The sequence below is a fragment of the Neovison vison genome, chromosome 6, assembly GCF_020171115.1.
Source record: "Neovison vison isolate M4711 chromosome 6, ASM_NN_V1, whole genome shotgun sequence".
NCBI lineage: Eukaryota > Metazoa > Chordata > Mammalia > Carnivora > Mustelidae > Neogale > Neogale vison.
This window is the reverse complement of record NC_058096.1, coordinates 1,700,748-1,715,563: the sequence shown is the minus strand read 5'-3', so window position 1 is coordinate 1,715,563 and position 14,816 is coordinate 1,700,748. Positions and strand designations below refer to the sequence as shown.

At 51.1% G+C, this 14,816-nt stretch overlaps 3 protein-coding genes across 3 annotated transcripts in view; 1 reads left to right on the top strand and 2 right to left on the bottom strand.

Moving 5' to 3' along the window:
- TSPEAR (thrombospondin type laminin G domain and EAR repeats) overlaps nt 1-1,359 on the bottom strand; it is a 70,767-nt gene extending 69,408 nt beyond the window's left edge. The window contains exon 1 of the mRNA XM_044251724.1: nt 1,324-1,359. Within this exon, the coding sequence (XP_044107659.1) occupies nt 1,324-1,359 (36 nt within the window). The remainder of the gene's footprint in view (nt 1-1,323) is intronic.
- Nucleotides 1,358-14,816, top strand: LOC122908665 (keratin-associated protein 10-7-like). The gene is made up of 7 exons (XM_044251723.1): nt 1,358-1,595; nt 1,663-1,803; nt 7,143-7,298; nt 7,673-7,812; nt 8,639-9,031; nt 13,827-14,020; nt 14,120-14,816. The coding sequence occupies exons 1-7, from the start codon at nt 1,358-1,360 to the stop codon at nt 14,814-14,816; spliced, it is 1,959 nt and encodes a 652-aa protein (XP_044107658.1).
- Nucleotides 8,662-9,405, bottom strand: LOC122908249 (keratin-associated protein 10-8-like). Its single transcript, XM_044250830.1, has one exon. The coding sequence runs from the start codon at nt 9,403-9,405 to the stop codon at nt 8,662-8,664; it is 744 nt and encodes a 247-aa protein (XP_044106765.1).

Genomic DNA, 14,816 nt, shown 5'->3' with positions numbered 1-14,816 from the left:
CTCTTCAAAAGTGTCAAGATACAAAGGATAAGGAAAACCCAAGAAACTGTCTCAGACTAGAGAAGAGTAAGGAAACCTTACAATGCACATGGGGACCTGGACCAGAGAGGGGACATTTATGGGCAATGGGTCTGTCCTTCGGTGAACAGTAATGTGCCAATGTTGATTTCTAAGATTTGTCACTGATCTATGGATATGTAAGATGTTCCTAGAGGAAGCTGGGCGAGGGCGTGTGTAGCCACTGTGCTCTTTTTACAATTATTCTGTAAATGACGTGAAGGCACAAAGTGTCCCATGAGCTCAGCCATGCCAGGGCAAGCAGAAGATGTGCAGGTGTGGCTGGTCTGTCATGCCACGTGCCACCTGTGCCCCATCTTTCACCAGCTGTGGACTGTAGTCCCCAAAAAAGGAGGCCTGCTCCAACTTTTCTTCCATCCCAGACCCTGGCTTGAGTCTGCTTCAGAGCAGGAGCTTGCTAAGAGTCAAATTGTGTCCCAACCCCGGTACCTGCAGAAGTGACCTTACCTAAAAGATGGTCATCACAGATGATCAAGATACAATGAGGTCATTGGGGGAGAGGTGTCCCGACCCAGTATGACCAGCATCCTTGTAAGACGAGAAAACATGAATGCAGCAGCACACAGGGAGGATGGATGGAGGCAGAGATGGGGAGATGCTTGTACAAACTAAAGAACCCCAAGATAGCCAGAAAACTCCCAAAGCTGAGAGAACATGGAACAGATTCTCCATCTTGGCCCCAGGACGAAACAACCCTGCCAATCCTTGATCTCAGACATCCAGCCTCCAAATGACGGATCTCTGCTGTTGAAGCCCCGTCTGCGGTTAGCCATAGGACACTCACAGCGCAGCAGACAAATCGTGACTCATCACCGTTACACAGAAACCAAGTAAGCCTCCAAGCACAGAGGCACTTGATGGTGCTCAGCCAGCAGAGCAGTCCACCACAGTGCTCGCCCAGACCTGGGCCTGGGACCCAGCCCCCAACACCCGGGTATGCCACCTGGGCCCCCAACGACCCCACTAAAACAGCAAGAAACCTGCATGCCACCGCCCAAGCTTGCCTTCTAGGACTGAAAACAGTTAGAGATCCCAGATCAGTTTCCGGAGTGTCGTGAGCTAAGCAGGGACTCCAGGAAGTGGAGCAGCTGTGGCTGGTTCTGTAGGACCTGGCTCTCGGCACCAAGGAGGGGAGCTCCTGGGGGGACTAATGCCAAATAGCACAAGCCAGAAGGGTATGAAGAGAAAGTCAGGGCACCCGGCACACACTCACTTTCACACACTCGCTCACACATTCACACTCACACTCACAGCCTCCTCCAGCCCCACTGCCCCTACCATGGCCACGTCTACCCTGTCCCTCTGTTCTAGCAACCAGAGCTACGGCAGCCATGTTTGCCTGCCTGGCTCCTGTGACTCCTGCCCCGACTCCTCCTGGAGACAGGTGGACGACTGCCCAGGGAGCTGCTACGAACCCCCCTGCTCATCCCCCACCTGCTGTGCCCCCACCTGCTACGAGCCCACCTATCGCGTCCCCACCTGCTGTGAGCCCCCCACGTGCTGTGCCCCCAGCTGCTGCACCTAGCTTCCTGACTGACTCTCATCACACCCCTGCGAGCTGCGGGTCCAGCCCCTGCCAATCAGCCTACACTAGCTCCTGCCAGCCCTCCTGCTGCAGCTCCTCCCCGTGCCAGGAAGGCTGCTGTGTGTCTGTCTGCTGCACCCCTGTTTGCTGCAAGCCCGTATGCTCTGGGCCTTCTCCCTGCTCAGCCCCTCCTGCCACCAGCCCAGCCTCTGTTCCCTGTCCTGCTGCAGACCCTCCTCCTGCGAGTCCCTACTCTGCTGCCCCATGTGCCCAGCCTGCCCCAGGAACAGAGGCTGTTCCTTAGCCCAGAAGTCCTGCTGCAGATGAGATACATCCTCCACACAGCCAGCTGAGCTCAGGTCCTACCCAGTGACTGAGGTCCTGCCAGCCACCCCTCCTCAATCCGTTCTTCACCCATCTTAAGGGGCTGCCCCACTGAGGACAGGGGCAGGTCCCACCTGGAAGCTGATCACCATGTCCCGAATTGCTCCAGCACGTGGACCATTCCTCGTGTCTGCTGGTCCAGCCTCCTGTTGAGCCGCAGACATAGACAAACCAAACATCCACACTCAGTGCTGTGGCCCTAGAAAGGTCTCCTAGAACATCCCCATGGCAGTGGTCTCCCCTCCATATCTCTCACTCTGCATGAGGGTCAGCCCAGCCTCTATCCACCTGTCTCTGTGTCCTCAGCTCAGTGACCCATCAGCTGTCTCTGGATGCACTTAAGGAAACTGACCAATAAACATTCAAGACCAATCAGAGCCCTGGCTGCATGTGTCATTACTCCCAGCCCAACCACATGCCCACTTCCGCCCTCTGTACACAACACTGCCGTCCTGCAGGACCCTGTGTGGCTTCGTGTGACTCCCTGGGGTCCCAGATGGACAGCAGAGGGTGGAGATAGGTATTGCAGCCTTTTGTCCCTTGGGGCCATCCTGGGCTCATCCTTCACCCTCCTGTACTTTTCCTTGACTTGCCGCTGTCACTCCTCACAATGCCCATTCAATAGGGATTAGGATCTGCGAGATCCATGTTTTCCCAGAGCATGTCTAAATGCCCTCCTAACTTCAAAATTGGCAATTTTCATCTCTGTATTGCCTAAAATCTTCTCCAATGCCCAACTGATATCCCTGGCATGGAGTCAGGAGCATGTGCTGAGGGGTGTTATCTGTTACACATACAGATCCCAGAAGTCACATATTAATGGTCGTCCTAAACCTGCCTGAGAATAAAGCCTTCTCTCAATCTGCCATAACAAACATAAAGACAAGCACAGAAACAACACAATTATCAAGCCAATCCACAAGTGGTAAGTGCCAGACAGAGCAAGGCCCGTCACTCCTTACAGGAAAAAAAGAACATACAGCATTCAACAGTATTACACTATTATTTTATTGAAACCCAGCATCCGATAAAAAACTGGGGGACACATTTTTGAAATATTTTATTAATTTTGGGACTGGAGGAGATTATGCTGAGTGAAATAAGTCAAGCAGAGAAAGTCAATGATCATATGGTTTCACTTATTTCTGGAACATAAGGAATATTGTGGAGGACATGGGGAGATGGAGACGAGAAGGGAGTTGGGGGAAATCAGAGGGGGAGACGACCACGAGAGACAGTGGACTCTGAGGAACAAACTGAGGGTTTTCGAGGGGAGGAGGTGGGGGATGAGTTAGCACAGTATTAGGTATTAAGGAGGTCATAGATTGCATGGGGCACCGGATGTTATATGCAAACTATGAATGTTGGAGCACTACATCAATAACTAATGATGTACTGTGTGGTGACTAACATAACATGATTAAAAAAAGATTTTATTTATTTGAGAACACCCATGCACACAAGTGGGGGCAGGGCAGGGGGAAGGGAGAGGGAGAGAGAATCTCAAGCAGACTCTGCAGTAAATGTGGAGCCCAACACAGGGCTCCATCCCACAACCCTGACATCATGACCTGAGCCAAAAGCAAGAGTTGGGACGCCCAACTGACTGAGCCACCCAGGTGCCCCCAAATCACTAGACACATTAAGAGGAAAAATCTAACTCATAATCCAGAGGCAAAACAGATTATACAAACAAACTCAGAAACGACAATTGCTGGAATTAGCAGACAAGGCAGTTAAAACAATGATGATAAATGTATTCATGGATTTCAAGGGAAACATGAACACAAAGAAGGAGAAATGTAAGATACAAAAGAGAACTAAATGGAACTCCAAGAGCCAAGAAACTTAACAATAAAAAAATTAAAGGATGTGGGATTGGGAGGGAGACAAACCATAAGAGACTTTTAATCTCACAAAAGAACCTGAGGGTTGCTAAGGGGAAGGGGAGCTAGGGATAGGGTGGTTGGGTTATGGACATTGGGGAGGGTATTGCTATAGTGAGTGCTGTGAAGTGTGTAAACCTGGTGATTCACAGACCTGTACCCCTGGGGCAATTAATACATTATATGTTAATAAAAATAATTTTAAAAAATTAAAGGATGAATTTAAAAGTAGAATAAAGACTGCAATTGATCAGTGACCTGGGAGACATAATCACAGAAATTACCCAAACTGAAAGATAATCAGGGTCCCTGAGGAGAAAAATATTTAAAGGGTGGGAGAGACAGAAAAATATTTAAAGAGATAATGGCCAAATGTTTTCCAAATTGGATGAAATTGAGAAGTACATAGGAAACTTGAGAAACACTATACACTAACCTGAGCTTACTGATATGTATACAATATTCCATCCAACAACAGTGAAGTCGAATTCACATTTTTTTCAAGTGTACATGGAACATTAAAAAAAAAAGTGTACATGGAACATTCACCAAAATAAATCATATCCTGGGTCATAAAACCAGCTTTAATATATTTAATAGGATTGACATCATACTGAGAATGTTGTTTGACCACAACAAAATCAGAAATCATGAACAGAAAGATATCTGAAAAATCAAAAACTATTTGGATATTAAATAACACTCTTCAAAATAATCCATGAGTCAAAGAAGGAATCACAATGGAAAATTGGAAATATTAATAAATTAAAAATAAACTTTATAGAATGCAACTAACACAGTATATAGGGGAAGATCTATAGCTTAAATAATCCTTAATAATAAAGAAGGAATCCATCAATGATCTGAGGTTCTACCTTCAGAAGCTACAAAAAGAAGCACATGTTGAATCCAAAATAGGTAGAGGGAAGGAAATAATCGAGAAGTGTAGAAATCTACCAAACAGAAAACAGACAAATGAGAAATTTAATAAAACCAAGTCTAATTTTTAGAAGATCACCAAAATTAATAAATTTCTACATTAACTAGTCAAGAAAAAGAAATGAAAAGGAAATAAATAGACAACATCAGGAAGAATGAAAGGGCTATTGCCCCAGATTCTACAGACATTAAAAGAACAATAAAAGAAGGCAACTCTTGATGCTGACACATTCAACAACTTAGGTGAAACGGACAAGTAACTGGAAAGATATAGTCATATAAAAACTCATACAAGAAGAAATAGAAAACCAAAATAGCCCTCTGTCAATCGAAGTAACAGAATTATAGTTAAGATCCTTCCCAAAGAGCAAATCCCATGCCCAATCCTAATATGTAAAAATGCTAAACGCCCAACTTTTGTATCAACATGGACGGGACTGGGGGAGATGATGCTGAGTGAAATAAGTCAAGCAGAAAGAGTCAATGATCATATGGTTTCACTTACTTGTGGAGCATAAGGAATAACACGGAGGACTTGGGGAGATGGAGAAGAGAAGTAGACTGGGGAGACACTGGAGGGGGAGGTGAACCATGAGAGACTGTGACTCTGAGAAACAAACTGAGGGTTTTGGAGGGGTGGGGGGTGGGGGGCTGGGTGAGCCTGGTGGTGGGTATTAAGGAGGGCACGTATTGCATGGAGCACTGGGTGTGGTGCATAAACAATGAATTCTCAAGCACGGAAAAGAAATATAAATAAATAAATAAATAAAATATTTTAAAAAAAATTCCTAAGTGCAGTTAGCAAGGTCACAGGATACAAGGTCAACACACAAAAACTGATTAAATTTCTACATAGTAGCAATGAGCACTTGGAAATGAAATAAACATACCATTAACTAAAACACTGAAAAATAAAATAATATAGAAGCTTAATATATGTACAAGGTCTATGTATTAAAAGTAATAAAATATGGAAAAAAGTCATCCAAAATGATTAGAAACAGATTTATAATTATGAATTGAAAGACTCAATATTGTTAAGATGTTAATTCTTCCCAAATTTACCTGCAAATTTAATGCAATTCCAATAAAAATCCCAGCAAGTTCTTCTTTAGAAAATGATGAGCTGATTCTAAAATCGATACAGAAATATAAAGGATCTAGAATAGCCAACGAATTTTGAAGAAGAAAAGTGGGGTCACCTGGGTGGCTCAGTCGGTTAAACATCTGCCTTTGGCTCAGATCATGATCCCAGGGTCCTGGGATGGAGTCCTACATCGGGCTCCCTGCTCAGCGGGAGTCTGCTTCTCCCTCTCCCACTCCCCTGTTTGTGTTCTCTCTCTCTCTCTCTCTCTGTGTGTGTGTGTCAAATAAATAAATAAAATCTTTAAAAAAGAAACAGAAACAGAAAAATGCAATCGGATGACTAGCTTCTTGTTTCAAGACTTCACAGAAAGCTGTGTTGGTGGAGACGGTGTATTATTGGTACAAGAACAAAGGCTGAAGACAGGACACAGCAGGGTCCGGAAATAGACCCACACATATACAGTCGATAGATTTTTTTGAGGGTCATTCAGTGGAAAAAGGATAATCCTCTTACTAAATGATTCTGGAACAACCAATAGCGGATTCAAAAATTAACTAGAAAGGGATCCTAGAACTTAACATAAAAGTTAAAGCCATAGAATATTTAGAGGTACGCATAGGACAAAAACAGCGTGACCCTGGGTTTAGGCAGATTTCTTAGCACCACTGAAGAAAAGGAATTCATTGAATTTAATCAAAATTAGAGATATCAGCTACTGAAAAAATGCTGCCAAGAAACTGAGAAGTCTGGGCACAGGTGGGGAAATTTGCTGTGTACACATACGATAAGTGACCGGCCCTGGAATGCGTGAAGAACACTTAACGGTGAACAGGAAGACAGGCGATTCGACTACGGGGCAGTGGGCAGAGGACCTGAGCAGACAAACGGGCATCCGGCACCGGAAGCCGACCCACCCATCACAGCAGCCGGCAGGAAGGCCAGTATCACCACGAACACTGCACTTGCACGTGACCCAGCAAGCCCACCCCGGGTGCTCGTGCAAGAGCAAGGGCAGCGCATGGAGTACGGGGGCTCCCAGCAGCTTCCTTCATAACCACTAAAACCTGGAGACAGCCCAGATGGACGTCAACAGGTGAGTGGACGGCTGTGACCCCCCATGCGATAAAACACCACTCGGCAATTAAGAAGGAATTCACTATGAATATATGCCACGGAAGAGGCAAGTGGACAAAGCCGGTCACAAAGCAGGCCTGTTGCACGCTGTCTTCCCTGGACGCTCCAGAAAAGGTCAGCCTCGGCAGCACCGTGGGGCCCTGCTGCCAGGCGGCCGGCATGGAGGCTGGGGGTGCAGGGAAACCTCTGGCAGGAGGGGAAGCTGATAGCTGCGGACTCCAGCGGAGGCAGCAAGATGCAGACCGTTCTCAATACTCGTCAAACGGTACCGTGAGACAAGGCGCATCTGACTATATGTACACCGGACCCAGAAAGCGGATTTTAAACTAAGGAGTTAGTTAAAACACTGCTAGGGTTGGGGAAGGGTTTGGGCAAGGAGCTTGTGGCAGGTGGGGAGTGTGGCTCGGGCAGGAGGGAGCTGGGGTTGAGGGGACGGTGATGGACGGAGAGCCAGGGGAGAGCATGGGTTCCCTTTGTGGGTTCTGGCTGTGGACACAGCCATGGGGAGAGTGGGGCTCCCGGGCAGGGAAGGGAGGGCTCAGGAGGGGCGGGCGGGGCCGCTGGGCCACTGCTTGCAATAGTTCTGGAACCCTGGTGGGGGGGGTGACCTTGCTGTATGTTCCTGCCCTTGTCCACCAGTGTCCTCACGCGACATCACCGTCATCCTGACATCTGAGCAGCTGTTCACAGCAATTCAAGGCCTGATGGTTTCTCAGTTTACAGGGAAGGCCCCGCACCAGGTCTCCGTGTCCCTTCCAGGCGCAGTCCAGACCTATCAGGTGATGGCCTTCAGCGTCCCGCCCAGGACGGGATCCTGGGGGTCCTGTCACTGACCCGTAATAAAATAAAATAAAAATTTTGTTTCAAACCTAGTTGTTTTCTTTGGGACCTTGGAGCAATGCCTCCCCCTCCCCACCACCTTTCTGCTAAATGGGTACAGCCCATAGGAAGACCCCAGGGGGACCCCAGGCCCATAGGGGCTGTGCTGCCTGCAGCCCCCAGGCCAGCTCGTCTGGGGCCAGTTTGCCCAACTGGGGCAGTGGGTGGAAACAGGCCAGTGGCTGAGAATCCCCAGACCACGGCCCATGTGCAGGTGGCCAGCCTTGGGAAGCCCTAGGCACGCAGGGTCCAGGAGCCCTGACCTTCTTGGGCCAAGGTGTGCCTCCTACCCCGGGGCCCTGCCCTGTGGGATTTCTCAGTCCCCCATTCCTAGAAATGTTCCCGGATGGAGGAGACCAATGTCTGGTCAGATCCCTGGATCCCCACCCCCATGAGGGTCGGAAGAAAGGAAGCAGATGCGCTGGTGAGTGAGTTTATTGGGGTGTCGGAGCAGGCACCGAGAGGTCAGCAGTTGAGGCCACGGGTCCCGAGCCAAGAAACTGGGAGGGAAGGACGGGGGACCCGGAAGTGGTGGAGGCCCCTCCTGGGAGCAGGAGCCCTGGGGAGCAGTGGGGTCAGCGTTCTTGGGAGCTATTAGGTCAAGGTCAGGTCAGCAGAGTGGACGCATGGAAGACCCTGTCCTGGGTGTGGGCAGCCACCTAACAGGTCAGGACCGGACTGAGGGGGCGGGGAGCACCACGGTCACTGGGTGGGTCCTGAGCCCAGCTGGCCCCGGGAAGACGGGCCCATCAGCAGCAGGACTTCTGGGCGGAGGCGGGCACACAGCAGGCCTGGCGGGAGCCCACAGGGCGGCAGAGCAGGGACACGCAGGAGGCTCGGCGGCAGCAGCTGGGCTGGCAGGAGGAGGAAAGGGCACAGCAGGAGGAGGCGGGCACGCAGCAGGCGGGCCTGCACACGGGGCGGCAGAGCAGGGACACACAGGAGGACGGTCTGCAGCAGGACGAGGAGCAGGGGCTGGGCTGGCAGCAGGAGGGAGCCGAGCAGAGGGAGGGCCCAGAGCAGACAGGGGTGCAGCAGATGGGCTTACAGCAGACAGGGGTACAGCAGACGGGCTTGCAGCAGACAGGGGTGCAGCAGACGGGCTTGCAGAAGACAGGGGTGCAACAGACGGGCTTGCAGCAGACGGGCTTGCAGCAGACAGACACACAGCAGTCTTCCTGGCAGGGGGAGGAGCTGCAGCAGGAGGGCTGGCAGGAGCTGGTGCAGGCTGGTTGGCAGGGGCTGGACCCGCAGCTCGCAGGGGTGCAGATGAGGGTCAGGCAAGAAGGGGCACAGCAGGTGGGGGCACAGCAGCTGGAATCACAGCAGGTGGGGGCACAGCAGGAGGGGGCACAGCAGGGGGGCTCGCAGCAGCTCTCTGGGCAGTCGTCCACCTGCCAGGAGTCGGGGCAGGCGTCACAGGAGCCGGGCAGGCAGACGCGGCTGCCGTAGCTCCGGTCGCTGGAGCAGACGGACAGGGTGGACGCGGCCATGGTGGGGCGGTGGGGCTGGAGGAGGCTGTGAGTGTGAGTGTGTGTGAGTGTGTGTGTGAGTGAGTGTGTGTGGTGCTTGAGGCTGAAGCTTTTATACCCTCCTGGCTATTGTCTCCCAGGCCCCCAGCAGGCTCTAGTTCCGGCTCCCAGGCCATGCTGGTGTTTGTTTGCCAGGATATTGTCTGGCTCATAAAACTCCTGGAGCAGCTGACTCCCGAGTTTCTCATTGTGTCCTGGGGAGCAGGAGTCCCAGCCCTGGTTATCAGAGCAGGGGATGGCGGGTATAGGGCGAGTGTCCCTCAGCCCTGAGTACCAGCACCCCAGCCTCCTCGCAGGAAACAGCTCCATCCCCCCTTCATCCCTGTGCCTGTCTCTCAGTCTCATTGTCCCTTATTCTTTCTCTGCACACACATGTGCACACAGAGTGCATTCTCATTACACAGTCACTAGGTTCTAGAAAGTCACCAAAAACACTGAATTAGCAAATCTGGGAACACGGGACCATCGCTCCCAGGTGAATATGGGGTTGGGTCCCTGCAAGCTCTGGTCAGATTTTCAGCAACCCTCAATACATGGTGGGTTAGATGTGTGTTTCTGTTTAAAGCGACTTATTTAATAAATACTTGAGATACATTTTATTTAACAGTGGACTCCTTTCAGTCACACCTGAGCAAGGCTTATCAGATGCAGATTTTCTCCATAAGGCACGTGAGCCCTCTTGTGCTCAGGACTCGAGCCCTCCAGCGCTACGCCTGGCACCACTTTCACCAGCAAAATCACAGCCTAAAGCACAAAAAGCGACATGAAGTGCGAGGACAGGCTTACAGTCTGAGGGCCGACACGGGAGGCAGAGCCTCATTCCACCTCAGCTGGGAACACGTGTCCACTTCTTAAATTTGGAGCAGTCTGCACATGTCCGCGAATGACCAGGCACACATTGTGAGTATTGATTTGGGGTTACAAAGAAAGTTTAGTGAGTAGGTGAATCACAGATAAAGAATCCATGAATAATGAAGATTGACTTTGTCATCTTTCTCTGTACACGTACTCATAGGTGTATAATGTACATTTTTAAAATACACATTGTATCATAATCTACCCATGCTGTTTTTTTGTAACTTAATGTAACAATGGAGCTCCTTTCCCATGAATACATAAAGATTTCTCTTTCTTGGTTAGGGCTTCACAGAATCTCACATTGTCCTCTGTATTTGTCTATATGTTTCCCATCTTTGTGCTTCCAAACTTCCTATGCCCTTATATTTAGGATCTAGTTCTTAGAGTTGGTATGCAGGTTTTCCATTTTTGTCAGACTCTTTATTTTATTTATTTGTAAATTGAAATATTTTATTTGATACTTGACATTTAATTTCAGTATTGATAGTTGGGTTTATATCTGCAATCAGGTTGTATGTTTTCTGTTTGTCTAAAATGTCTTATGTTCCTTTTACAAACTATTTCCTGACTGCTTTGGGGTATTTTTATTATTTATCTTCCTTGTCCCACTCATTAGTTGTTGTCTGTGGTTTCGTAACTGTCTCAGAGGTCAGCCCAGAGGCTACAGCATGCCTTCCTAAGATGGCCAAGTCTGATGGGCACGGGCCCATCCGGAGCACGGGCCACTTCCAGAGCAACCCTGAGACCCCAGCACACCTCGGCTCCTCCCCCTGCTTGTGCAGCACCGTTTATCTCTACTGGAGTGTAGAACCCACAGGAAAGTGTAAATATAATATAGTATAATATTGCAAAGGGACATGTGGGCCAGTTTCCACTCTACTTGTACTGTTATCTAACCATTCAGGTTCTCCTCCATTTTCCTGCACTTCTGCCCTCTGGCCATCCTACCTGAAAGCTTCCTGTGGCGGCGACTTCAAAGTGCATCTTCTGGTGAGGACTCCACTCTGCGTTTGCTGGTCTGGTGATTTTTGTGGCACCTTCACCTCTGATCGGCATTCTTGGGGAGCCCTATTCCAGTTCTGCAGTCATTTCATTTGGCCCCTTAAAGATGCCATCCCATTGTTCCGTTCCCACTGTCCGCCCCCCACACTGCTATGACAGCCACCAATCGGTTCATAAATGTCAGCCCTGTGTTCTCTTCAGTCAAAAATTTCTACTTGTTTCTTCATCTATGTTTCAGTTTTACAATAAAGGTCTCCCTCCTTACACCTATTTCCCGGAGCACTTTCAACACAATTCTCTCAAAAGTCTGTCTGATTAACTCCAACACTGTCATCTCAGGTTTGTTTCTATCATCTGTTTGTCTCTTGACATGACTGTAATTCTTGATTGAATGTTTGACATTGTGAAAAAGTCTCGCAGCTCTGGATGAGTTTCTCTCCTTCCGAGGAGTTTCACTCTGGCTGGCAGCCTGGGTGGAGCAGAGGACTCATACCGATGTGAGGGTTCTCCCCTCCTGGGGCCAAGCTGTCCTGGGGTCTCACCTGAGACTGGCTCCTCCTTGGCCAGTCATCAGGGTTATGAGTCTCCCTGGCAATGAGGCTGCCAAATCTCTGCTTGGGTTTTAAGGGCTTTCCGCTGGCTTTCTTAGCACCTTTCCTGTGTAGCATAAAAATTTGGCTAGTGCCTTGAGATTCAGCCTGTAGCTCTGGAATTCCTCTTGGGGACTGCCATCTCCCTGGGTTCTTGACCCCTTAGGTCCATGTTGCCTCTGCAGTTGCAGACTCCCGTGGAGTTCTCTCCACCCTTCCTGAGGTTTCCCGAAGCTCTGCCAGCCTCTCTACATGCCAGTCACTTCCCTTCACACCCCACAGCAGGATTCATCAGCTGCACTTCAGGAAAAGCCGTTCTGAGATGCCAGCCCACCTCTCTGACATCGCTCCTCTCCACACGTTGGCCCTCAACATTCAGTCTCATCAGCAGCCTTCAAAAGCTCTGCACAGATGTTTTTGTATCTTATCCAGGTTTTGGGGCCATCCTCAGCCAGCATACATATATCTAACAGAGGCCGCCACATCATAGACAGCAAATATCACCCTCTCCCCACCGCTGCCAACCACTTCTAGCTTACAGATTAGTTCCTGTATCTCCAGAAGGGCCAGAAGCTGAACCAGGCTCAGATCTACACCAGGCTTATAACTCAAGACATACAGAAAGACAACTCGGCCACAGTTTATTTGAATTCCTAGAACCCCTTTCTTCCCCAGCATGGACATTCTTGTAGGTGAGAGGCCTGGGGTGAGAACCTCTTCTGGAAACAGAATGGCCAGGAAGGGGGAGAATCAGAGGCCACCGATGCAGCAGGGGCAGCATACGCTACCTGCACGCCCCCAGGGCCCTCCTGCTGGGGTGTGATGCCACTACCCCGGGCCCCATGCTGCTGAACCCCTTCTTCAAGATCATCACGGGGCACTAAGCACCCACCTCCCCTGGCTGACAGGGCTCCACGGAGTCGAGACCCATGCGTTCTCCAGCTCGACACTGTTCCCAGCACGTGGGGCCTGGCTCTGCAGTAAGTACATCATGCTTGGAAGGTGGAAGGACCAGGGAGGATGGAAATCTACTTAACAGAGGGAGCCAGAACCACCTGGTGGCCACCAAGATATTCTTCACAGAAGAAAGGAAGGGGTTTGGATGACCTTCAGGTTTCTGGCTGGGGTGACCCCAGGAATTTTTCAGTTAACAGTCAAGAAAGTCAACAGGAAACACTGCTTGACAAAAAACAAAAACAAAAAAAAAAACAAAAAAACATTGCTTTTCCAATGAAGGCTTTGTGGGAGCTGCACTTCCTGCAGGCGGGAAATAGGGCACTCCCATTTGTACTCCAGTTGTGCAGGGTTTGGGTGTAAGAAGGCCATGAACATGGCTCAGTGAGTGGTCAGGCAGAAGCGGCCCACATGGCCACCCAAGGACATGGAAAGTGTGGCCACCTGACTGCCTCACCTTCCCCTGCTTGCCACCTGCACGTGCCCTCAGGGGAACTCCCCATGCCAGAGAGAGGACCAGGGAGTCACAACCAGAACATGTCTGGCTCCATACTCTCTCTGACCAGCAGCTGTGCCACGCTGACAAGCAGGGGTCCCCAGTGTGCACAAGACCCACCCACGTGTCCACAAAAGGGCAGTTAGGATTGGAATTGATGGATTCTTATGCAGCCAACCTGGCCCCATGACATGCTATTTACAGACTCACTGGCATGTTCTAGACTGCGGGTAGCTTAGGATGAGTCAACAGACCCCAAAACACACTAGGAGCTTTATAGCTAAGCAAACACCTCGTAGAACCAAACACGCAGCTGTCGCTAATGAGAGTCCCTGGAGCTCCAAACAGCAACAAGGAAGGGAGGTGAGCAGGGTTGCTGCTGGGACAAACACACCCAGGAGGGTATAAAAGCCGACAGACAGCTCAGTACCTCACACACACACACACATTCACACTCACACTACACTCACAGCCTCCTCCAGCCCCACCGCCCCACCATGGCCGCGTCCACCCTGTCCGTCTGCTCCAGTGACCTGAGCTACGGCAGCCGCGTCTGCCTGCCTGGCTCCTGTGACTCCTGCCCCGACTCCCCCTGGCAGGTGGACGACTGTCCAGAGAGCTGCTGTGAGCCCCCTTGCTGTGCCCCCTCCTGCTGTGCCCCCACCTGCTGTGAGCCCCCCTGCTGTGCCCCCTCCTGCTGTGTCCCCACCTGCTGTGAGCCCTCCTGCTGTGCCCCCACCTGCTGTGTGCCCACCTGCTGTGACCCCAGCTGCTGTGCCCCCTCCTGCCTGACCCTCATCTGCACCCCTGCGAGCTGCGGGTCCAGCCCCTGCCAACCAGCCTGCACCAGCTCCTGCCAGCCCTCCTGCTGCAGCTCCTCCCCCTGCCAGGAAGACTGCTGTGTGTCTGTCTGCTGCAAGCCCGTCTGCTGCACCCCTGTCTGCTGCAAGCCCGTCTGTTGCACCCCTGTCTGCTGCACCCCTGTCTGCTGCACCCCTGTCTGCTGTGAGGCCTCCCCCTGCTCAGTCTCTTCATGCTGCCAGCAGTCTAGCTGCCAGCCCTCCTGCTGCAGCTCCTCCCCCTGCCAGGAAGACTGCTGCCAGCCTGTCTGCTGCACCCCTGTCTGCTGCAAGCCCGTCTGCTGCACCCCGGTCTGCTGCAAGCCCATCTGCTGCACCCCTGTCTGCTGTAAGCCCGTCTGCTGCACCCCTGTCTGCTCCGGGCCCTCCTCCTGCTGCCAGCCCAGCCCCTGCTCCTCGTCCTGCTGCAGACCATCCTCCTGCATGTCCCTGCTCTGCCGCCCCGTGTGCAGGCCCGCCTGCTGCGTGCCCGCCTCCTCCTGCTGTGCCCCCACCTCCTCTTGCCAGCCCAGCTGCTGCCGCCGGGCCTCCTGCGTGTCCCTGCTCTGCCGCCCTGTGGGCTCCCGCCAGGCCTGCTGTGTGCCCGCCTCAGCCCAGAAGTCCTGCTGCTGA

Coding starts and splice junctions, on each gene's coding strand:
- LOC122908665 (XM_044251723.1), top strand. CDS start 1,358: ATGGCCACGTCTACCCTGTCCCTCTGTTCTAGCAACCAGAGCTACGGC. Junction 1,804..7,142: donor CTCAGCCCCTCCTGCCACCA/GCCCAGCCTCTG, acceptor TGGACGCTCCAG/AAAAGGTCAGCCTCGGCAGC. Junction 7,299..7,672: donor TTCTCAATACTCGTCAAACG/GTACCGTGAGAC, acceptor CTTGTCCACCAG/TGTCCTCACGCGACATCACC.
- LOC122908249 (XM_044250830.1), bottom strand. CDS start 9,405: ATGGCCGCGTCCACCCTGTCCGTCTGCTCCAGCGACCGGAGCTACGGC.